Genomic DNA, 25894 nt, shown 5'->3' with positions numbered 1-25894 from the left:
ACATTGCATTTCATCCTGTAAACAAACTCTCTACTATCAGTCATACCAATCTAGCAGATTTTTTTTCGTGAAAATGATGGCTAAATAATATGTCAAGTTTAAGCAACTTAGTGAATAATTAGTATTTTATTATGCATTACATTTTTATGCAAATGAATAATGTGAATGCTGAAAGAAATATTCTGATAAAAAAATAAACTGTCTTTTTCATTTTTATAAAATGAAATTTACTTATCTTATTGAGTGTATTTTCATTTTCATTTAATCCTTTTTTTTCCATTTTTTTACTTTAAAAAGCTATTTTAGGAGCACAATCAATACTTTTTCTATCTTGTACCATAAAAAACACAACGATTTTTATTTCTTTTTTCATTTTATACCATAAAGACCACATTTCTATTTCCATTTCTTTCAATATGCACGGGTACAATAAAATCCTATGCTAGCATAATAACTGTGACTTTTTATAGATTTAATTATTTGATTTTCATTTAACTTATATGTTATTTCTTTCTTTAATTAATTTCATTTAATTTTTCATTTAATGCAGTGCAAAAGATAAAAAAAATGAAATTATAAAATCGAAAAAAACATTTTAATTTATCTTCATTCAATTATAAAGTATAATAAATAAAACATTTTAAAGTAGAAAAGAAATTAATTTAATGTAAATAAAATAATATTTACTCTTCTTAACTTCTATGGGACTTCTGTAAATGCTTGTGAGAAAGGATAATAATAAAGATTTTATATGGAACTTTTACAACTAACATATTTAGGGGGCATGCAATTGTTCGAACAAAAATGCCCAATTCTGTGTTATGGATTTTGGACCAAAAGGAGATCAAAATTGAGCCTGATAAATTAGTGATTAAACTCATTTTTATTTTAAAAGGATAAGTTTATGGGTGATGGTCAATTAATTGGTAATACACTAACTTAATTTTCATTTATTTGAGGTTGGAACAAAATATTATTTTTTGTGCAGCTTCATAATTCCCTCCACCCCCTCATGCAAGCTCTCCACATTAGTTTTCACTTCCCCTTAAATAATTTTTTTTTAATATCATCCCTTTTTATGCACTAAGAGTTCACTTAATTATGCGTCTCATATTTAGGAATTACTTTTTGAACTTTGCTCAATCATTATAGAAGGGGCCAAGCTATATAAGAGCCATAAACTGTATGACTTAACTCAATCCCACTTGAACCTTTTCTCTAATATAATTTCTTAGTTAGTGTGGATAAAAGTGTTTGGGAAAAACACCTCCCCATAGAGCAATGCATTCATGAGAATAAGAAAAATAATTAGTAAGGAAAACCCCATGGGAAGAGCATAAAACAAGTGTCCCGCAGACAAAAATAAAATACAACTATTAGTTCACTAAAATATTCTTCACATTTTTATCACACTAGTATTCCTTCTCTTTCACTTATTTGTTTCCTCTCCAAGCTTGAGCATGATTCCTCCATTGGTTATGTTTAGTAGAGACAAAGGATAGCCTGTAGCTTTCTTTGTTGGCTCAGCACATTGGCCATATGCTCTCGTGGCAATGATTGTTTTATTTTTAAGAAGACCTTCAACTTTCTACTATTAGCTCTAGAATTTTAGTGGTTATTTTTGAGCACTTGCTAGAAAAATATCTCTGCATGACATAGACCAAGATAATTGCTGACCTTGATCAACTAAGACCTCCGCCTTTACATAGGGCTGAATAAGTTGAAGAATGAGTGATGCCTTTCAAAATCATGCAACTATCATCTTATATAACAGTTAGAGGTGGTACGTTAAAAAAATGTAGATGTTAGGTAATAGGAAACTTATTTGTAAAGGCTAGATGAAGTTCCTAGGGATACATAAATAACACAAACAAATCAAGGTAGTTGGTTTTGACTTTGAAATTAAGATTGGTAAGAAAATTATCTTCATAGCTTAACAGGCTTGTATTTGGATATTAGATTTTGATGTACTATATTGAGTTGGTCATTTTTTTTAGTGCCACATCTTACTTATCTGTTAAGGTTGATTGAGATTTTACAGTACAACACTCTATCAGTGATAAACATAATAATTTGTTATCCTAACCAGATTACCTTACCACTTATAGTTCTTGAAATGTTATGTCTTGTGATGCCAAATTGCATTTTGGAAGATTCCAATTAGAAATTTTATCCCACATCATACCTTTAAAATATTCAACAATGGATTTAGTAGTTTCTTTCACTATTCTAATGTTTGATATCATGTATTTGAAACATTTTTGCTTTTATGTGTTATCACCAATGCATTTTTATTCACTTTCTAGTATCAATTCGAAAGGTTGAAATGTAATCTTTTTTTTTTTTGCCAATTTGCTAAATTAAAATCGGGTTTTTCTTCAAGCTTGGAACGTGCTAATATTGTGAAGCTTCTCAATAGTCCTATGAATTGTCTCTCTTTGTACATCACTGGCTACAACAAAAATTAAAAGTTCTCATTAGCAAGACGAACCTTCTTATAATCTATTGCAGAATAATTATATATATAAAACTATTATATGGTGCTAAATGAAAAGTTACACATGAGTAAAAGATCGAAGACTCAATAACACTACCGCAATATGTAATAGTGCATCAAAAAGAACATTAGTAGATTCCTCTATCTGATTTGAGCTCTATTTATCATTCCTCTATGTACAATCTCTTTCATGCAGCCAATAATGCTAGATCCAAGTATACACTATCGTGACCTTTGGATTGGATCCTATTCTATGATTTGTTGCCACTTCCTGCACTTCTAACTCAGGTTTTAAGATACAAAGTTACATTAAAAAAAAAAAAACTTTTACCTTACCCTGATTTTTTGACTCACTAATGATTATGTATAAGCATAATTTAGCTTTAGCTTCATAAATATCATGAATTTCCTTCAAGTGCTATAGTTTCACTCTATCTTTCATGTAATGATGATACAGGTTAATGCATGAGCCTTGTCATTGCAATTGATGTCAGCCGAGCAATTATTAAGTTGTGATTGGAATAAACTTATTGAAATGTGCCATTATAGCCTTCATGACATCAATTGTGCTCTTTTCATGAAGTACGTTAAATATAACATTTTTTGTGTTAATCATAGATTTATTGCTTCCAACTCCCGCTTGCCTGGGAGAACCCAATTTTTTCTTGACTCATAGTTGTCATCTTTTGAACCAAGGAGAGGTCAGTGCAACTTTCTTTTGTATAAGTGGTTCTTGATTTCCAATTTTCATTACATGAAGTCCTCGTCATCGAAGCAGTCAATCCTTAACTTCTCATCTTCGTATGCCATTGCTCCCACTTTCTTCATAGACTTCCAAGTTATCTCAAGTTCTCAACTCTCATATCCGTTGTTAGGTAACTACGTGCTTTGGAGCTATGATGATCGTGAAAATGGGAACAGTACTCTGCATAGAGAACATCAGGAGGAGGGTATAAGAGACTTTGGAATTCAATGGAATCTATCTATTTCAATGCTCACGTAGATTTAGGAAAATGCGCTACCTCTTATGTTAGATCTCCTAGCTGGTCACCAACCCATTTACTGTGGTTGATTTCCTCTTAAGAAAGCCTTAGACTTCCAACTATCATCTTTGGCCATTTAGTTATTTTCAATCAATCAATAGAGAAATCCCGTCGTGTTAACTTCCGATCACTCCATTGATCGCTTCTTTGAATTCTTCGTTTATATTTTGTTGAATGTGAAAGACAGGTTGATGCCCCTCAACACTATGCAATTATCTCTTTGTGCTAGGTAGCATTATTGTATTATCTAGGTATGCATAAAATACCATAAAACAAATCCAAAGTAGGTTTTGACTTTAAAATTAAGGTTTGAGAGCAAAAAGGGGGACTAGAGTTGCCCTATAGATATGATATTAAATTTATATTCAACTAGAAGGTTTAAGCCTGTAGTTAAGGCCCAATTACTAGATATTTAAGTACCGACATATATTTTACGTTTTAGATTTGTGACGAATTGAATGCTTTCATGCTCCTTATCATACTATTTTGATGCACTTTGTTTATTTGATGTTAGATTACTAAAAATTGGCACTTTTATTAGAACATTATTGTTACAAAACCTATTATTCTTGTTTGATTTGCTTTTCTACTTCATTGACTTAACGATTGGATTGATCCGATCCTAATTTATGAATTGGATGTACAATTGCATGCCAACTGAAGATCAGCTCTTGAATAAAATTTGAGCAAGTTTAACGCTAGTATTAATTATTAGAAATCCATTTGATACATTTTTTCCTACGCATAAAATATGCTTTTATATTTATGCATTTTGTTCTATAGATAATAAATACATGTACATGTATGTTATTTGTATATATCAAATTTGATTTTAAACAATTAAGGCAGCTTAATTTGAAGCAGGCTTTACTGCCTCAAAATAAATCATTTTAAATCTGGTACATGCATCTAGTAATTCATTGCGATGCAGTTCAATTCAAGCAAAGAATAGAACTTTTATTATTTTGAGGATCTTCGATCTTTTCTAAACTGCTAGGCATCTTTCTCCCTCCAACCCCATCCCATAGAGATTGATTCTGATAATTCTTTAATGCTACATAACTGAAGCTTATAAAGCTGCATTATCTTTGCATGATGAAATGCAGCATTGTTTTTTGAAACAATTAAGTATCTTGGACGAACAAATTAATTCTTCTCACAGCTTGATAGGTGTCCGGATGGTGTAAATAGAAGGAATAATCCAACTTTATCAGTGCCAAATGATGATTGTGGAGAAGCCACGGCCTTGGGAAGTTTCTCAGATGCCTACATTTCTGATATTTGTGACACTGTTATTGGTAAAAACTGCTGTGGATTTGATGTTAGTAGGTGCTGCTCTTCCATTTGATTTTAGTTTTTATCATCTCGTGTAAACTAAAATGCTTCTTATGACATTTGCTAATGTATTCTTCCTACAGGTGACGTTGCAATTTCTGCTTTGGATCACTTGAATGAAACCCCTACCTGCATGAAGAATGAAATTGTTGCAGTTAAGCCATTGTCTAGAGCTTCCGAATCTCATTCACTAGAAGTTGTTTCTAAGAGTGAGTTCAAGGATTTGACTTGCCGAAGCGTCCCATGTGCTTCAGAACCTAGGTTCTTAATTCCACAGGATGTCTTTCACTCTGGCTGCAACCTAGAGGATGGTATTTATCAGGGAGTAGCTAAAGATTCGCTTCCAGAAGTTGGCTCTTCTGGATCTTCCGGTCGAAGTTTTGAAGATGATGACTTAAATTTAGCAGGACAGGAGTTGGCAAAATCAATGATGACATTTTTGCTTCCACAAGCAGTTCCTTTACTTAAGAAAACTTATGTGAGAAGACGATCAAGAGTAAAACGTCTGGAAGCTAATGATCCTTGTTGTAATCTGAATGATGGGAATTCTGCAGATCGAAATACTGTAAATGACCATCTCAACAACATTATGCATCAAGGTACTGACTTTAATGCAGCAGGGCTACCTATTCTATTTGGCAAGCATGGGTTAGGCACCCAAATTTTTAGTTTCTGTAATTCCCACTGCTGAAGGGTGCTAATTTTTTACTATAAGGATATTCTTTATTTTATTTATTTGTTTATTATTTTTTTTTGCTGAATTTGGTCAAGCTGAATCACTCACATTGGAGAACTGATCCGCCATTTTCAGAAATAATAAGCATGCTATTTTGAGTGATTTGGTCTGACTGGATTGACTAGAGTAGACATATTTCTTTTTTTTGCAGGTAAACCTGTGGCTGGAACGGGTACCCAGCTTCCAGAAAAGACTATTAAGAAGGCTATTGATGCTTCAAAGACATTATCACAAGTTTGTTTGCCTGGTGATTTTAATAGTTTTAACCTGCACTTAGAGCCATTTTCTGGAAATAGAAGTTCAAATGATCCCATGTCTGTCATTCCTGATAGCTTTGACAACGACATAAATTCATACAGCGCCTCTATGAAAGAACATCCATGTATGGGCTTCGATGAATCTGAGATGGTACCTCAAATTGATGCGAAAGGGAACAGCTTGCTTATAACTGATGTGGATGAGGTTGATGAGCTAAAATGTTTTTCTCAGAATGATGCATACAATCTTGAAGTTCTTGCTCCAGGTACAGAGGATGCACTTGCTGATTTAATGATTACCGTTGTTGAACCTGCCAAGCATGTTTCTCCAGTTGAAGAGACTAATGCAGATTTCATAAAGAACACAGCAGAGAATTCAAACCATTTAACTGAAGATCTTATCTCCATGGATGCTGCCTGTGTTATGCAGAGTAGCTTTCTGCATTTTAATCATGAATCTAAGCAAAATGCTGAAGATGTAAGTTTCCAAGTGCTTTTAGGGAAGGTCCCTAGTATAGCTGAAAATTTTGAACAGTGCACTCCTGCTCTCTGCACTGTTCTTGACAATTTAGTTGATAATGAAATTTCTAAGGAAGCTATTGAAAGTCACAATACATTTGGATCCATAAAGGAGAAACGTATAACTTATAGACCCATTGAGGTTAATTTTGGTATGCAGGAAATCAATAAAGCTGAACCTATGAGTGAGAAGGACAACCATTCATTGCCTTGCACACCAAAGGGTGTTACTGGAGGGATACTGGTTGATACAATTGAAGCTCAGAGACTCAACTTGTCAGAAACTATATTATTCAAAAATTTTAATAATTCTGTTGGTCTGGAGATGAAATCTAATAGAATACCCTTGGTTGCAGTTGAAAATTATAAATCCAGTCATATAAATTACCATGCAGATTCTAGGATGCTTGCTTTGGATGAAGTTAAGACTACTGAACCAGAAATCAATTTAAGAAATATTCCAAATCGATCTGGCTTTGAGGCCAACTGGCTCACAGCTGATCCCAAGGCCTCTCAAAATCAGGATGTGGATAAAAATGTGAAAGGAACTATTGATATGCCTCAGGCTAATCGTTCCCCTTTGTGTTTCAATGAAGACTCTAGGGATGCTGTTAATCTGTTTTCTTTGTCTGGACTATGCTCTCCAGTCCAAGTAAAAGCGAGGATAAAAGAAATTCCTGAAGGAAGCAAAGCATTTGCTCATAGTCAGCTACAGCCTTCTTACAAGAGCCGCTCTCTTACGGAAAATTTATCCTTCTCCGAAAAGAATTTTGTATTACAACCAACAACTAACAATGACGGTAAAAATCCTCCTAATGATGACCTCTATAAGAGAAGCCTTTCTGATGGCTCATTGACTAAAAGGTTGAGCTGGAATGACGGGGATATGGAGCTTGTTGGATGCTATTTGCATCCAGAACCTGTATTGTCCATAATGTTAACAGAAAACGGAAATCAATTAAAACTTAGTGTCTTATGTGGCTTTCCTGACGGGAACAATAGACATATTTTTATGTATGCTATTTCTGATCAAAAGCAGAGGAGAGGCTGTCCTTCCTTTCTTGGTTACACTGCACTTGTGTTACCCCTTGTAAGAAACCAATGGAACAGAAATGTAAGCATTTAAACAGAATTTATATAGCTTTCCATACGCTCTTTATAGCTTGTTACTGGTTTCAGAAAGATTTTCTAACTTAAACAGAGTTGAATTATGTCTCCTTCATTCAGATTCCTTTTGAAAGGTCTGCATTACAGTTGACTCCTGATGGGCAGTCACTGATTTTTGTCAACAGCATCAAAGTACCACGATGCAGGTTTTATATAAATACTGTCAATTTTTGGAATTGATATTGTTATAACATCAATCGATGTTCTTTATGCTATTTCTAATTGAGCAAGTAAATTATTAGGGAAAAAAATATCAGATGTTTATGTTCAAACTGCGTATCCGAGTCTTCTGAAGTAACAACCCTAGAAATTGCTCAAGTAAATTTTGGTTATGTTTCAACAATGGCAAAGTTGACAACCGGGAAGGGAGTTTCTTGCATGTCAGTTTGCGAGCCAAATTTTCTCGTAGCAGCTGAAGAGATTGGGGGACTGCATATTTGGGTAATGGACTTAACGTGGAGGTAAGTATTCTCCTTATTTTCAAGTGCTCAGGTTTTTTCTCGTAACAGTATCTGACACAATTAAATGGCCCTCACTACACACCACTGCTATTATCATTGAAACTAAGATGTAAGATTCAGAGCCTCACCTTAATATTTTAGCATTGATTGAAGTATCAAAATAGTCCTCGACTACCTACATGGGGCCATTTTAATCCCATAGTTTATAGAAATATCAAAATAGTCTCTAACTAAAAGTAAAATTGCGCTCTAGTAGTCCTTCGTAGGGACTATTTTAGCCATAAATTAAAAAGTTTGCGACTATTTTGACACTTCTATAAACTCTGGGACCAAAACGACCTCATCTAAATAGTCAGAGACTATTTTGACAGTTTATTCTTTTAGCATTTTTAGTTTTGTTTTTGATCAAATGATAGAATTTTCAACTTTCTTTGCTACTTCATGCTTTATTTTTCTTGATTGGAATCATATTTATTCGCAGTTCTATTATTTATTTTAATTTTGGAGATGCAATTCCATTACTTCCTCCTAACAGCTGTTATGCAATCACTCACTTTACTTTTTGTTTCATTGTATGAACGGAATAAATTTAGTGCTTCTCCTATTTAAAATTCAAATATCCCTCAGCTCAAAAGTTGAAGGGTTGATGTCTTTTCCAAAATTTTCTTTAAACTTGTGTTTAAGTCCTTAATAATTTTTTTGTCGGGTTAATTATATACACTAGATGAATATCATTGTAATCAATGTTGCCAATTATTGAACATTATAGGTAAACGGGATTCAAATCCTCACCACTTATTATGGCATAACCCAGAATTGCTTGAATCCTACTCGTAGTTCTATTTTTGATGGCTGTCATTGAATCCACTTTAAATGACTTTGGCGCTGGTGGATTTAATCTCTGGTTCCCAACCATCCAAGGGAGAATAATTAATTGGGATGAGCTATAATTGGATAATGTGATAACTATGGTAATTGGAGAGGAAGTGCATCCGAGGTTTTGACAATGGCAACATAAATTTTTAGAATCACAAGCTGTGCATTTCCTTATTTTTTATCATCTGATTCTTGTTTATGTTATGGTCAGTCTGCAATATTTTTATCAACCATTAAATTTGTTAGAGAAAATGCTATGACATACTTCTCACTCACTTTTCTTTAGATGTGAATGTGCTATCATTATTATGCTTTTGCCAAAATGATCCATTGACTTTTAGTGGATAATTTAGGGTCTGTTTGGGGCAGCTTATAAGTGCGGCGGCGTTTTTGAAAACGCCGCCGTACCGTTTGTTTAGCGCGTTTGGGGAGCTTTTTTGTAAACGTCGTTTGAAAATGGAGTAAAACGTGATCGTGAGAATCGACCCGCAATCAACGTTTCGAACGCCCGCTTTTACGCGACTGCCCCTCCCTCGTGCTCTAATACTTGGCTTCAGACTCATATTCGCCACTTTGCTCCGCTCTGCCTCCGCCGAAAAAAGTTTTTCGCCGAAGGAAGCTGCAAGCTCTGCCTCCGCCGAAGCTCCGATCTGAGCTCCGATCTGCCTCCGCCGAAGGAAGCTTGCCCCGCTCTGCCTCCGCGGAAGGCAGCTTTCTCCGACCTTGGTAATAAATCCCGATCTTCCCTCCTCTCATTCATTTCATCTTCCCTCTTAAATTCTTTCCCACATATTCTTATCCCCTGATTTTTAGGTCGCTTTATCTGTTTCCTTTAGCTCCGCTGTTCCTCCTCGGCAAGCTCCTTCTTCAACATTCTCAGAAGGTAAACTTCTTCGATATTTTCATCGATCTGCTTTACGTACTACAACACTATCATGGTTTGAATGACTCTACTAGAATGACATCAAGAGAGGTGTTAGCAATTACACTCTCTATTTTATCTCAAAATGAGTCCATTAGAGGAACCATGGAGCGATTTCAACATTTATCGGAGACTATTAGCAGGTATTTCTCCATTGGTCTGAATGCACTAGTAAGTTTAGCCTCTAAGATAGTTAAGCCTGAAGATCCCACACTTCAATCCATGCCTACACAAATTGTGAATGACAATCGTTACATGCTGTTTTTCAAGGTATATCTTAAACATCTTATTACTAACTTAGGATTATATAAGAGCTATTAAAACATTTTTATATTGAAACTCTCATTCATTAATTATTGAAATATTTTTATATTTAGGATTGTATAAGAGCTATTGATGAAATTCACGTTGATGCACGTGTATCTGAAATCGACAAAGTAGCCTATATTGGACGTTGAGGTTCTACCACACAGAATGTGATGACCATTTGTGATTTTAATATGTGTTTTACATTTGTGATGGCCGGATGGGAAGACAACGCTCACGTCATGGGAAGACAACGCTCACGATAGTCGTGTTTTTAAATTTGCAACAAGACGTCAAACTCATTACTTCCCATACCCCCCTCTTGGGCGTTGTTATAACAAATATTTTAGATATTCCTGAGTTGTTACTAAAATATGTATTTTGTGCAGGTACGTAATATCTAGTTGACGCCAGATATCCTTTACAAAGGGGTTATCTAAAGCCTTATGCCGACACGAAGTACCACATTCCGGACTTCGAGAGTTTAAGCGGGGTTGCACGTGGTAGAAAGAAAATTTTTAACAAACTACTCTTTTTTACGTTGTGTCATTGAGAGGTCATTCGGGATATGAAAGAAGTGGGTGATATTACGTGACATGCCAACCTACCCATTTGCGAAACAAGTAAAAATAGTTGTGGCAATAATGGCTCTGTATAACTACATACGACGACACCACTCACGCTCCGATGAGGATTTTGCATCTGTGGATGAAAACTTGCATCATATTCCACAAGAATCATTTGAATTCCATGTCGGACGACCCATACCTCAGGATGAATCAGAACATCCTTACAGACACGAAGGTGAAGGTGCAAGGGAAATGACGACATTGCGAGACCAGATAGCGGACGAAATTGTGCGATCATGACACTGCTTCTCGTGAGTGCAGTTGTTGTATAGCGAAGTTCAAAGTTAGTTTTTTGAAATAGCAATTTTTTGTACTTTGGCGATAATTTGCTGATGAGCAACTTATCCTGATAATCTGCTGATAAGCAGCTGATCCGGATAGCTGATCCGGATAAGCTGTTAGCTGATCCGGATAAGCTGTTTGGCTGTTTGGTTGGCGCTTATGAAAAACAGCTGATTCTGGAAAATTGACCATTTTGTCTCTGTTTTGAATAAGCAGTTTAGCTGTTTGGTTAGTGCGTTTTGTAAACAACTTATTTGGAAATTTTTTTTAATTAAATGAATAATCTGTGCAGCAGAATTTGTTATTTTCTCAATAAAATTAAAGATCACTGTTCAAACAAGAAAATACCAAAAAGTTGATTTATATTTATATAACTAAAACATATATAATCACATCAAACGAATATGTTACACATACAAAAGTCAAATGCACCTGCATATACTAATACAAAGTATAATGAGAACCCATAAAAAAGAAAAAATAACATGTTAAAATGACAAGTAAAAATATGATAATATTAACTTTATAATGTAGCAGCATATCACGTCCCATGCCACCTGGCTCTGAAACTACATAACCCTGAGCAAATCTGTCCGATTGGGATACCGTAGAAATAGAAGCACTCGAACCAGATGCAGTGTTCTGAAATGTTGATATCGACGAACTCCGATCTGGGTTATCCTTCTGGGATATCATAGAAATAGACTCCTTGTCGGCCCACCTGAAGAAACTGCAGTCCTCCTGTTGTTGTGCCCACCTCAGACACCTGGAAAATTGCCTTCCAAAACTGTGTCTGGCGTGACGTGAGTAGCAAGGATGGTAGTCCTCACCGACACATCACTTTCTCGGACTTCCCTGAATATCTGCAACTCATTGTCCTGCAGATATTAAAATAAGAATAGATCAGTCCAAAAATTGAGGAAAATGATATACAACATTGTACAACAGGTCAACAGGTAGTAAGATCCAACAAAAATTATAACCATACATAATGTTGTCAAGTCGGACAGATTTATGACACAAAAATATTTATGGCTTTCAGAGATTGTGAAACCCATTCATTTTAACTCAAGATAAAGTATAAACTATCTGCTGCTCATCTTTAAAGAGGTGGTTGCCCTTGGAGTCATAGGTCATCCAAGCTGCTTAATCGCCATGGAAACTCTTTTCATCTCTACAAATCAATTCTTATGTATTATAAAAAGGGTAGCATTTACATACATTCCACCCAATTCTTATGTATTTACATATCTAACTGAACTTGTTTCTACGTTTATGCCACCCAAATCTATCATATCACATAAAAAACATAGGAATTGAGGAATGGAGGGGTATTCGTGTAAATCTTTAAAAAAAAAAAAAAAACCCATGAGTACTGATATTAAGGCCTACGACATAACTAATAACTGACAAGTGAACATATCAAAGGTAAGAATCCTCAACCATGTGTCACATGTATATAATGTTCATGTATGTGGTGCTTTTGTAGCATGACGATTTCTAGATTTTCAGTAACCAACAGTACGACGCTATGGTTCACAAGTCATTCAGAGTTGGGGTTAAAGCCACCAACAACCTACAATAATGAAACGAGCAACTACTAATCAACTATTGGTTTAAAAGTTTCAGCTATATAAGCATGAGTATAGTGATATACATCATTCCCTTAAACCCTCGTATTTTCCAACTTATAAGCCAACATGATATTCCAACACAGATCATTCACCCTTTGAAATTAATGCATAGAGTTTGGGAAGCATGTGTGTATATGCACCATAAATCAGGTTTTCATTTGAAACTTAGCTTAACATGGATAAATACATAATGATTAAAGAAACTGTGTTTGTTCATTGTAGTTTAGGTGCCATATGTGTAAATAAAAAAATTTCTGATAACAGATTATTAAAATTGTGCAAAAATTCGATGATGTATAAAGTAAACACAAAGTGTAGTAGTAGTTTTCTTTGCATTCTTACATGTTCCCATAAGCCACGAATTAAATTCTGAAGCATAAATATCAAGATATTAACGGACATTCCTCTAAGGGAGACTCTTAGTACAACTTCAGTGTATATGCATTGTTCAAATGCACGCATTAACAACTCATCTGAATTGTTCAGTCAAGCCCGGAGTCTATAATTACTTGAAGTCCTCATACATTTATCATAAAAAGAATGTTTCATTTTTAAATCATCTACTTGCCTTAAGACAGAATAAATCAATAATATATGTATATATTATTGGCCCGATCATTGAAAATGAAAAAAACTTATTGCTCAATTTATATATCTGAGATTCAACTAAGAGTTCAAGAAGACCGCTTTACATTCATAGATAAAATGATTGTAAGGGGATGATTATATAAAAAAAACAAAAGGCCATATTTAGAACCTATGTAAAAAAAATCAGAAATGAAAGAGTCCATATTTTCAAAGCCTCAATATTTTGCAAAATTTAAAAGGCCCTCTATCAAATTCTCTAAACAACAATTCCTTTCCTAATTCTGGTGCTAATTAAATGGTGTATTGCTGTAAATTTGTATTTAAACAAATACACACATGTATTTAGATGTGCATATTTGTTTACAACATAAAGAGTCATTAAAATTTAATATGCTTTGCGTGAGAATCAAGTGGAAATATAAATACATGTATTTAGATGTTAAATTGATAAAAACAGAATCTAGTAGCTGCCTTTCCCAAAAAAAAATTTAAATACCTGTTTTGTTTTGACGTAAGGAACACATCAACACATTGAAACTCAGAACTCAAAGAAAACCAAAGAAATGAAAATTTACATACATACCACTAAATTCCTCTATATATACATATTTGACACCTAAACTTTATTTATTTATTTTTTCATAGAACCTTACCTGTGTATAAAAGAGGTATATATCACTTTCTGAAGCTGAGCATGTGGTATTTCTGATGTGAAATGTAAGGTTTGGGTTCTATGAATATAAAAGGTAAACTTTAGATGCTAGATATGTAAATACATATGAATTGGGTGGTATGTAAGTAATTATCTCGAATAAAGGTAAGCATGAAAAACTTCAACAGTTGACTAGCATTTTGGATATAAGGCACAAACACTTCAGGATAACAATATTTCGAGTGGTAAGCATGTAAATGTCCATGTAATTTATTTAAAACCTAAAATATAATGATCATTAAAATCATTCTAAATGAATTCAGTAAGTGACATTTCTAATAATTGATCCAACAAAAGGCCTCAGCAATATTTAAATTGAAAAGGAGATTCATATGTAGATCACTCAATTTTCATGTATTTGTATTTCTAGCACTTGACTTAAATTCTTTTTATACATGTCATTCAATACTTATGTATAGATTTATTGACAGACATATAAATGCATAAGAATTGCTTGGTACTGTATGTAAACCTTCCTATTTTATCTCTTGCAAGACATCAATCACAAAATCAAAATTTTGAACCTGTTTGAGCAAAATTCATCTTCCAAGGACTTGGGATGATAGGGTACATTGATAATTCAATAAATTTAGATTCAAAGAATACATGTAGCATGAGCCACCTGGAGTTAATAGAAATTCCAGGGTATGCATATTCTCTATAGAAATTTCATAATGGATGCTAATGATAGAGGCCATCACAAACAATCATCTTTATATTCAGCAATGCATGATTAAGATAAATAAGCTCAATATGTTAAAGCTATTAAATAGAACCGGATATTAACAAATACTATTTTATAAAATAGCACTTTCTGTTTTTTGTAATTTGGGACAAATATAAATTATTCCTCAAATCCTGAACCGAAATGCAGCCTTATATAGAAGCTAGGGGACATGCACGTCAATGCTTCCACAAATATCAATCATATGAATAGTTTAATTAAAAGATATACAACTTTAAACCCTTCAAATGAATTTTCCCAAATTCCATTCAATTCATATAAACATGGACAATAAAGAAAAACAAACAATTCTTATGCATTAATATTTCGCTGAGGTAAACTAACTCAAAGTTGTGGTTATCAATCTCAATAGCAGAATAAAAAACTTCATAATCCAAATTTCGGGCACGGTTTAAACTTCATAATCCAAACAGAAATAGTTATAGAAAATAAAATGAAGTAAAGACAAGTTTTGAAAGCAGAAATCAAATTTCTACTTAAAAACATAACAAAATTGCAAGAGTCTCAAGTTTAAATCCTGCTCTTGCATCAATATGCATCAATATACAGAAGATTCAACAACTTTACAAAAGTACAAAAAATTGTTATTTTGAAAAACTGACTTTGAACTTCGCCAAAGTATAAAAAATTGTTATTTCAAAAAAATTGACTTTGAACTTCGCTATATAATAACTGCACCCACGAGAAGCAGTGTCATGATCGCACAATTTCGTCCGTTATCTGGTTTCGCAATGTCGCCATTTCCCTTGCACCTTGACCTTCGTGCCTGTAAGGATGTTTTGATTCATCCTGGGGTATGGGACGTCCGGCATGGAATTCAAATGCTTCTTGTAGAATATGATGCAAGTTTTCATCTACAGATGCAAAATCTTCATCGGAGCGTGAGTGGTGCCGTCGTATGTAGTTATGCAGAGCCATTGTTGCCACAACTATTTTTACTTGCTTCGAAAATAGGTAGGTTGGCATGTCACGTAATATCATCCACTTCTTCTTTTATACCCCGAATGACCTCTCAATGACACAACGTAAAGAGGAGTGTCGTTTGTTAAAAATTTCTTTTCTACCACGTGCAACCCCGCTTGACCTCTCGAAGTCCGGAATGTGGTACTTCGTGTCGGCATAAGGCTTTAGATAACCCCTTTGTAAAGGATATCCGACGTCAACTAGATAATACTTACCTGCACAAAATACATATTTTAGTAACGACTTGGGAATATTTGATATATTTGCTATAACAACGTACCAGGAGGGGCGTATGGGAAGTAATGAGTTCGACATTTTGTTGCAAATTTAAAAACACGACTATCGTGAGCGCTGCCTTCCCATCCGACCATCACAAATGTAAAACACATTAAAATCACAAATGACCATCACATTCTGTGTGGGAGAACCACAACGTCCAATGTAGGCTACTTTGTCGGTTCCAGATACACGTGCATCAACGTGAGTTCTATCAATAGCTCCTATACAATCCTGAATATAAAAATATTTTAATAATTAATGTATGAGAGTTTCAATATAAAAATGTTTCAATAGCTCCTATATAATCCTAAGTTAGTAATAAAATGTTTAAGATATACCTTGAAAAACGACATGTAACGATTGTCATTCGCAATTTGTGTAGGGATGGATTGAAGTGTGGGATCTTCAGACTTAATTATCTTAAAGGCTAAACTTACTAGTGCATTCAGACCAATGGAGAAATACCTGCTGATAGTCTCCGATGAATGTTGAAATCGCTCCATGGCTCCTCTAATGGACTCATTTTGAGATAAAATACAGAGTGTAATTGCTAACACCTCTCTTGATGTCATACTAATAGAGCCATTCAAACCATGATGGTGTTGTAGTTCGTAGAGCAGATCGATAAAAATCTCTTTCGTCATACGAAACATGTTTGCAAAACGTGTCGGATGACCTTGTAATAACTCACCGACCCATTTATCTCCAACATATGTTGATGTCATACATGGAGTTCGTTCGATATATGTGAAGTAATAGTCATATAATAAAGTAAGAATAAACACAATCTTTCTAACATAGTGCAAATGTTCTAGATTCATCCTACCAAAAGTAGTTGAAAGATAATAGTTAATACCTTAAAGACATCTAGATGCAACAGTACAACCAATACAATCAATACAATAAGTTTTGAGTAAAAACATCCAGTTAAATATAAAGAGTGAAATAAAAGAAGTGTTAGGAAAACAATTAACAATCCACGTTACAACAATACAATCAATTTTGAGATAACAAAACGACAAGCTTTCTAAACATTCAGCTCTCCATGAAGGAACGTAAGAAATCGACTTGATATTCTGCCTCCAACTTCACAAAAAATTTTCTACGAACTGGATCTTGTAGTAACTTAACACAGTTGAGATAAAATTTTCTATCTTCCTTCACCTCAGCATATGTATTTATGATTCGAAGACACCCCTCAACGGATACATCCTGTGATGCATAAAGCTTAACAGAGCAGGATTCAACAAGCTTTTCAATTGTGCTTCTGACGAATGCCGCTCCTTTCTTCTTTTTCTCCACCCTACGCCGTTTTGGAATGGATGAGGATTCAGCAAGCCTTTCATCAACTGACCTATGGATTTGACAAGGCACTTCTCCTGAGCCACTTATATTATCAGTTTCAAGAGCATTAGTTGTGCCAATAAACTCATGTTCAGATGGGGTGAAAGCATGTGCTCCCGTTGCAACAACCCCTTTGAACATACCATCCAGCTTCTCTTTCATTACTGGATCAATACCATTCATTTTGACATTTCAATATAACTCAAATTACAATATAACTCAAATTAAAATAAGGAAATGATATAGGGTAAGTCTCTACCTGTAGTTTCTCAGCTCACCACTCTTCAGGAGCATCTATCGTTCGTTTCAATGGATTCCAGCACAAACCTGTAGTTCCCCTCTTAAGTTCTTTCCAAATTTTCCAATCCTTCTTTAATTTATCCCACTTGTTCTTAAATTTCATTCTGTCGTAGTCTCTGCCTGTGAGTTCTTTGAATTTGATAGAAATATTATTCCAACCTTCTTTGTTAAAATATGTCGTAGGTCTATTTCTTAGCTCCACCTCCTTAAGACAGATATCACAGAAAATATTTTTTGTTTCCCTGTCCCACATCGCAGATGATCCAATTTCTTTGCCCTTATTCATTGTGGTACTTACTAGTGAAATGTTAAATAAGAAAAAAAATGCATTTAATAACATGACCCTCAAACTCCAATATTGACTAAAAATTCAACTAGTTCTCAATGTTATATACATATATATGAAAATATTACAAAATAAAACTTGAGTTTACTAGTTAAATTTTATTGCAAAAAAAAAATACAAAGTCAAATACAACAACAAAATACTAGATTTTTTATGCAAATCGTAATGATTTCAAGAATTTTAACATCATATGTTTATGAATCAATGCATCAAATTTTTTTCAAACAGGTTTTGATTGCATAGAAGAAAGTTGTGGTCTTACATGTTCAGACTTTCTGATGACATGAAATTAATAGCATGGGTTGGTGATATTTACAATAAATTTGATAGTTTTGAGTAATAAAAAGAAGAGCAGAAATATACATTTAAAATGAGAAGATAAACCTTTACTAAGCTAAACCCTACAAGTTGCATTTTTTTGAATTTTCCACAAACAAATCGACAACCCATTTTAAAAAATAACAAATGCATGAACCTGAATCCCTAATCAACATCCTCATTTTACTTACAAGGACAAATCACATTAGAATAAATCAAAAGTAAATGAATATTTCATGACATATCCGTTGATCTACCTCTCCATGAAAATGAAATAATGCTTACTTCGAAGAAGAGGAATAAATGTGCGATCGAAGAAGTTTACCTTCTGAGAATGTTGAAAGAGTTTGCCGAGGAGGAACGGAGCTAAAAGAAACAGATAAGACAGACCTAAAAATCGGGGGATAAGAATATCAGGGAAACAATTTAAGAGGGAAGATGAGATGAATGAGATGAGAGAAGATCGGGATTTATTACCAAGGTCGGAAGAAGCTGCCTTCGGCGGAGGCAGAGCGGAGCAAGTTTCCTTCGGTGGAAAGCTTCCTTCGGCGGAGGCAGATCAGAGCTTCGGCGGAGGCAGAGCGTAGTAAGCTTCATTCGACGGAGGCAGATCAGAGCTTCGGTGGAAGCAGATTGGAGCTCAGATCGGAGCTTCGGCGGAGGCAGAGCAGATCAAGCTTCCTTCGACGGAGGCAGATCGGAGCTTCGGCAGAGGCAGAGCTTGCAGCTTCCTTTGGCGAAAAACTTTTTTCGGCGGAGGCAAAACAGAGCAAAGGGGCGAATATGAGTCCGAAATGATCGCGTTTTATCCCATTTTCAAACGACGTTTACAAAAAAAAACTCCCCAAACACGCTAAACAAACGGTACGGCGGCGTTTTCAAAAATGCCACCGCATTTATAAGTTGCTCCAAACAGACCCTTAATCTCAAAGTGTTGCGTTTCTTCATTAGTTTCTCTGCTACACAAACATAATCTCAAAAGGAATTTGAAGGATTAAATTGGGATCATTTTTGTATAATTAAGGGACTGAATTGGAAATAATTTCGCTTTTCAAATTTCACATTAGAGATCATTTTGGATAAATTTGTATAATTGAGGAACTAATTGCAGAAATGTGATTTTTTGGGCCCATACATTTTAATGGCATAAAATAGTATGAGCTATGACATACATGCATGATGCGGCATAATCTGCAATTTTCATTGCAAATTTCAAAGCTTCAAAATAGCAATGCGCCATTTGTGTTATACAAGGGCAATAGTGGATGACACATAGCCTCAATATAACGGTCCCATTTCGATTACCCAAGGGAGACGAAGCGAAGAATCGTGGAAGTGGAAGCGAGGAGTCAAGCAAAGTAGAGACGAATCGAGAAGGTGAGGAAGCAGAAGAGGGGAGGGAAGCAATAATGTCGGGAAACTGAACGGTTAAATTCGCCTATAAATTTATCGTGAGGGAGGCAAGAACTTACCAGGAGATTCGAACGACGATGTCGAGGGTTGCATTGCTAGGGTTGGGCCATGACGTTAATAGAGAAGCCGAATGAGCTGCGTCGGTGTCGAGTTGAGGAGTAGACGGCTGTTGTGTAGAGGAGGCAAGTGCGGGAGTTACTGCGCACTCGAAGGAGAAAGGGGAGGAGTGGCTCTGTCGAGAGGTGGAAAGCGAACCTCGCGTGGCTGTTGTCGTGCAATGGAGGTCGCGCTGTCATTCTCTCGCAGGAAGAATGGGGTCGCTTGTGTAGGTCTTGACCAAGGTAATATTATATAAGAGAGTTTTTGCCATTAAATTATTTAATAAGAATTCTATTTATATATAATATGTCTCATTGCACAAGAACTAATACAAGGTTTGGAGGGCAAACGTAGAGGTGTAAATGGAGCACTCAAATTTGGTTCTAAAAAAAGCTTATGATAGTATTCTGTCTTGCATGCTAAAGGCTTTAATTAATTTTTTTGTAACCTAATAAAGGTTTGGTTCAATTACAATTACTATTCTATTCTTATAAATGGGGAGCAACATGGGTTCTTCAAATCTAAAAGGAGCTTAAAGCAGAGTGATCCTCTCTCACAAAACATCTTTATTCTTGATATGGACTACTTATCCGGAAGGATTAATCATTATTTTGATTATCATCCTGATGGGAGATGTAAAGCTAAAGGTGGGGAAATCATCTTCGACTTAGCATATGCTGGTGATTACATTATCTTTTGCAATTTGGGGAAGCAAAATATTAGGCAGATTATGGAGATCTTATGCCATTTTGAGAGTATTTCAGGGATGCAATTCAATAGGTCTAAATGTGAATGGTTTGTCGGCGAAGGGATAAGTATGGAGGAGAAGCATTGGCTAAATCAACTCACTAATATTAAAATCATTATGTTACCTATCAAATACTTGGGCATTCAACACACCATAACAGGAAGAAAAGCTTGCAGTTTGTTGAGGTCCTTCATATGATTAACAAGAGGATTCCAAGTTGGGAGAAATCTTATTTATCTTTTGGTGGGCGGATTTCTCTCCTCAAATTTGTACTTACATTCTTTCCTCTATACATCCTTCAGACATCCAAGATGACTAAAAGCATGCAAGGTAAGATTTAAAGATCCTTTAACAAATTTCAATGGTCATGTTATGGGCAAGGAATTCATTGGACCACTTGGGAAAATTTATGCAAACCCAAGAGGTGCTCTGGTATTGGTATTGGTCTTAGATCAATAAAACATTCAATGGAAATGAACTTTTGTGAGTTATGGATGAAGCTGAGATAAAAAAATGGGTCTTTGGTCTAGATTTATGTGGCTTAGATATTTGAAACATTGTCGCCCTCCGAATTGTTCACCTAAGCTGAGAGACTCACTGATGTGGAATGAGATGTTGAAATATAGAAGAAAAGCTGAGGACTTCAGAATGTGGGGACTTGATGAGGGAAATCCTAGTTTCTGGATGGAGGATTAGTCTTTATAGGGACCATTAAAAGAACATTGTGTGGGTAATCTCAATGTTGTTTTATTGGTCTCTGATTTTTGGCACAATGATGATTGAGACAAATTGAAGTCCAATAACTTGTTGTTTGATGAGATGGTGAAAGTATGTGGACTGCATTCCTTTTGATCAAGCTAAAATGGATACCTTACAGATTAAACAACCCTATAGTTTTTCTATAGCTAAAGCTATTCCAGTAAGTTGCATTATTTTTTTGTGTGGTGAAATGGATTCTATCTGGAACAACATTCTGAAACCATCACAATCCTTTTTTTCCTGGAGGCTACACTTCATGTTACTTCCATTGGCTGATATTCTCAATCTCAAAGGCCTCCAAATTCTCTCAATTTGTCTGCTATGCAGATAGGAAGAAGAATCTCTTGCTCATCTGTTTTGTTCTTACAGGTTTTCATTGCAGATCTTGAGACAACTTTCATCAATGTTCAACATTCATTTACGTTTGGGTGGTTATAATTCTCTTGATCAATGCAACTGCAACTGACACAGAAGCAAACCCAAGAAACGCGTCCAAAATCTCATTCCATACATCATATGTTGGTTTATCTGGATGGAGAGGAATCACGGGAAGCATCAGGGAGGCTTCCATGTAGCTGATACCATCTTGATTCATGTTAAGGCATTTATTTCTAAGGTGGTTAAGTTTACTACATCTGCTAAATTCATTGCAGACCTGGAGGGCAGTTTAGAGCTTGTGATACTAACATCTCTAAGAAGTATATAGAACTAGTTTACTGGACAAGCCCACCTTTCCCTTTCATCAAAGCTGATGTGGATGACAACTTTAACAAGTGTACAACTGGTGTTGGTGGTATTTTTAGGAATCCGGAGGGTCATCCCTTATGTTTTCTGCTCCATGTGATCATATCAACGCTGCATTTTTAGAATTAGTTGCTGTTTTATATTGCGTAATGATTATTAAGAATTTGGGTTTTCTGCATTTCATGGTGTAAGTAGACTCTTTAACAACCTATCTTTGCTGCACATGATTCTCTTCTTTCCCTTGGCAGAACTAGATTTTTTGGAGGAGAATTTTGGGACTGTTTCCCCACTTCAACCTGAAATGGTGTCATATGTTAGGAGGCCAATGATATACCTTAAAATATGCTATCATTAAAAATCAGCATGATATATATATCATGTTGATTTTTAATGATATTGCACTTTAATGGAAGATATTTTGCATGCTTTAAGTTTTAGGTAAAAGAAATGAAATTTTGGAGAAAAAAGAGCAAAAAAGAAACAAAACAAAGCAAATAACTAAAATTTTAATCTGGCGCCAAAGCGCCAGACTACAGGATGCTCCAGCACCATGACGCCAAGATCTAACGCTTAGGCTCAAGTCAGTTATATACATCTTCTAGAAGGGTGGCGCCTAGGTAGGGCTGTCAAAAAAGCTCGTTGTTCGCGAACAGCTCGTGTTCGACTCGTTAAGTAGCTCGTGTTCGGCTTGTTCGTTAATTAAACGAGCCGAACATGAATAAATTTTTAAAGCTCGAATTATAAACGAGCCGCACACGAACAACTCTTTGTTCGCTTGTGTTCGGCTTGTTTTAGCTCGAAATAAAAAAAATATAATTATTTGTATAATAATATATTACATATATTATTTATATAATAATATATTATATATTTATATCTAAATTTAAATCATAACACATCTTGTGGTAACGTGGTTAATGTATTCTTTTACATACATTTAGTCCAGATTCAAATCCAACACTTTACATATATTTTTTTCAATTTAATTTTAACGAGTCAATTTCAAGCTGAACAAGAACACAAATATTTAAATTGAGCCGAATACAAACACACTTTTCACGAGCCAATTTCGAACACGAGCCAATTTCGAACATGAGCAGTTTCAAACGAGCCGAACACGAGCCAAGCCTTAGCTTGCTTAAGCTCGACTCGTTTACAGCCCTACGCCTAGGCGCCATAGTTGGGAGCCTAGGCGTCAGCGACGGTTATGGCCTTTATGCATTGAATGTTGACGAATTTTGAAGAGGTGTTGGAAACAACTCTTGGTTATTTTGAGAACTCTATTTAATAGGGCATGGGCTAGCCGAAAGTGTGTAGAGGGGTTGGAAAGGTGTGCGTGTGTGTGTCTTTGTTTTTGTATTTTGGAGTAAACTTGTAAGGGGAGTTGAAGATTCATTAAGGAAACATCAAAGAATTTGTTTGAGAAAGAGTTCGAGATAAGTATTTTGTATTTTTGTTTAAGTTGTTAAACTTAAGTTTTAATATATATCATGTTTTGTTTCGTTATTGCCATGAAGTCTGAGTAGTTTTCTTATTTCTCTCCTTGTGATGAGATTTAATCATGTGTAGGATTAGAATTGTTTAGAACTTCTCTTATTTCATACTGTGATGATTCATTACTTCATGCTTAATTTACATATTCGATCTGATCAATTGATATGTTAAAATTCTTTGTGAATCCATAATGACCAGAGAGAGCTATGTGTTCCTCAACTAGTAAAAATCACATTGAACTAGTGGGTGAAAGAAAAGTAGTCCATAGTGTTTGATTGGCCTAAATAAATAAGGAGATAAGATTTGATGGACGTAAATTGGTGTTTCTTAAATGACATACTAGATTTTTATCAATTTGATCTAAAGTTCGGAATCTTAGGACCGATTAGTCTTATAGAGAGGGTCCACTGGGTAATCTGGAAGTGAGAGCCCAACATAACATGAGATTTTGTAACTTACTTTTAGGTTAACTAATGTTCTTTGTGCACTCGGAAGAGAATAAAGAATATGTATGCTTCTATTCGACACAAAGTTACATTTTAACCTTTAAACATTTGATTCCTACATGTATTATAAACTCATTGCAAGGAAGAAGTCTCTTCACATAATTTGAAACTCTTCTACATTTAGTGACCTTAGAAACACTGAAAATTTTTATTTTGGTTTTTAAATTGCACTTATTTGTAGTAATTACTTCTTTTTTCTAGATAATTATATGTTGTTTTAAGTAGGAATTTTATCAGTCATTATATAAAGTTATCGCTTCTTTGTGAGATCGATGTTGAGGTTTTTAAAGAAAATTCTATATTACTTGAAACGATACATATACTTGCATAGTACTTTTATTGTGCTCATCAAATTTCAAATTCCATAACATATGCGACTAGCCGCTAAGATTTATTCAGTTAAGTTTTTGGCCATCTTTTGAAAACTAAATAACTGCATAATTGCAGGTCGGGTCAAGTTTTTGGCGCCGTAACTGGGGAAGTAACTTAAATTTTTGACTTAGAATTTTTATTTGGAATGTGGAACTATTTTAGGAAAATTTTTAGTTTTTATTTTCATATTTTTAGAAAACCTAAAAAAAAACAAAAAAAAAATTAAAAGACCGAAAACATTAAATTTTTTTATTATTTTGAGTACTTTGTTTATTTTAATTTCTAAAATTTTATTTTTGCATGTGTTGTTTTGGATCTTAATGTTTAGTGCCATACAATTCTGAATTAGAATGAACTATAAGAAAAATTCGAAAACCAAGAAAATTCCATAATTTACAAAAAATGATGAATACTTCACAAAATAATCTTGATAATTAAACTGTTGAAAATGAAAATTATCATATACAAAGATCTTTAAGTGAATATGCAAACCCTATAGCAGATAAAATTCACTTAAGTATACAAACTCCTGCTGTAGCAGTTAACTCATTTGAACTTAAACTTGCTATTATTCAAATAGTACAAAACAATCAGTTTGGAGATACACCATCTGAGGATCCAAACTTATACTTTATAAGCTTTCTGGAACTATGTGCTACATTTAAATACGATTGTGTATCAAGCAACGCTGTTCGACTTAGACTTTTTTCTTTTTCCCTAAAAGATAAAGCTAAGATGTGGTTAAACTCATTAATAGCTGGATCTATTAAAATTTGGGGAGAGCTAGTACAGAAATTCTTGATTAATTATTTTCCATCTTTAAAAACTGCTTAGCTTAGAAATGATACTCTTTTACTCAGTATGAAAGTGAGTCAATATATGAAGAACTACTTAGAAAGTGTTCATATCATACGTTGTTAAACTGGCTAATTATTCAAACATTTTATAATGAGTTAGTAGAATCTCTTAGATCTATTATCAACGCTGCTGTTGGTGGATATTGTCAAAATCATTTGATGAAGCATATAGATTAATTGAATAGATGACTATTAACATTTTTCAATGGCTTTTTGAAAGGGTAAATTCCAAGAAAGTAGTCAATGTTCATGTTAACGATGCAATTTCAATTTTAACATCTCAAGTTGCTGCGATATCTAGGAAGTTAGATCAATTTGGAATTAATTTAACTCAAACACCTCATGTGATTGAAGAAAATTCATTAGGACATTTTATTGATTCTCAACCATTATTTGAAATATTAAACACAATTAACATTAGACTCAATAACTCATATTCTAATTATTATACTCCAGATTGAAAAACCATCATAATTCAAACTAGAATAATAATTTTGGTGGTGGAAATCAGCAATGGAGAAACAATTAAGTGAGCCCATTGGGAAACTGAAATAATTAGGGTAATACTAATTATAAATCTTATCCTTTTGATTTTATTAATAACCAACAATTTTAGGAAAAGAAGTTGTTTATATAAGAAGTG

The 25894-nt window shown here is 34.5% G+C and overlaps 1 protein-coding gene across 5 annotated transcripts in view; it reads left to right on the top strand.

Annotated features, from left to right (window-relative positions):
- Positions 1-25894, top strand: part of LOC110035822 — an 85079-nt gene that overhangs the window by 6790 nt on the left and 52395 nt on the right. For 4 of the 5 annotated variants that reach the window (XM_020740117.1, XM_020740121.1, XM_020740119.1 and 1 more), the window contains 5 exons: positions 4703-4865; positions 4959-5474; positions 5763-7501; positions 7615-7700; positions 7797-8015. In XM_020740117.1, coding sequence (XP_020595776.1) covers positions 4703-4865; positions 4959-5474; positions 5763-7501; positions 7615-7700; positions 7797-8015 — 2723 coding nt within the window. The remainder of the gene's footprint in view (positions 1-4702; positions 4866-4958; positions 5475-5762; positions 7502-7614; positions 7701-7796; positions 8016-25894) is intronic. The other variant, XM_020740118.1, reaches the window with a different exon arrangement.

This window comes from Phalaenopsis equestris, unplaced genomic scaffold (assembly GCF_001263595.1).
Source record: "Phalaenopsis equestris unplaced genomic scaffold, ASM126359v1 Scaffold200117, whole genome shotgun sequence".
In the NCBI taxonomy this organism is placed as follows: Eukaryota; Viridiplantae; Streptophyta; class Magnoliopsida; order Asparagales; family Orchidaceae; genus Phalaenopsis; species Phalaenopsis equestris.
The sequence above is the reverse complement of the archived record's forward strand: the minus strand, read 5'-3'. Positions and strand labels throughout refer to the sequence as shown.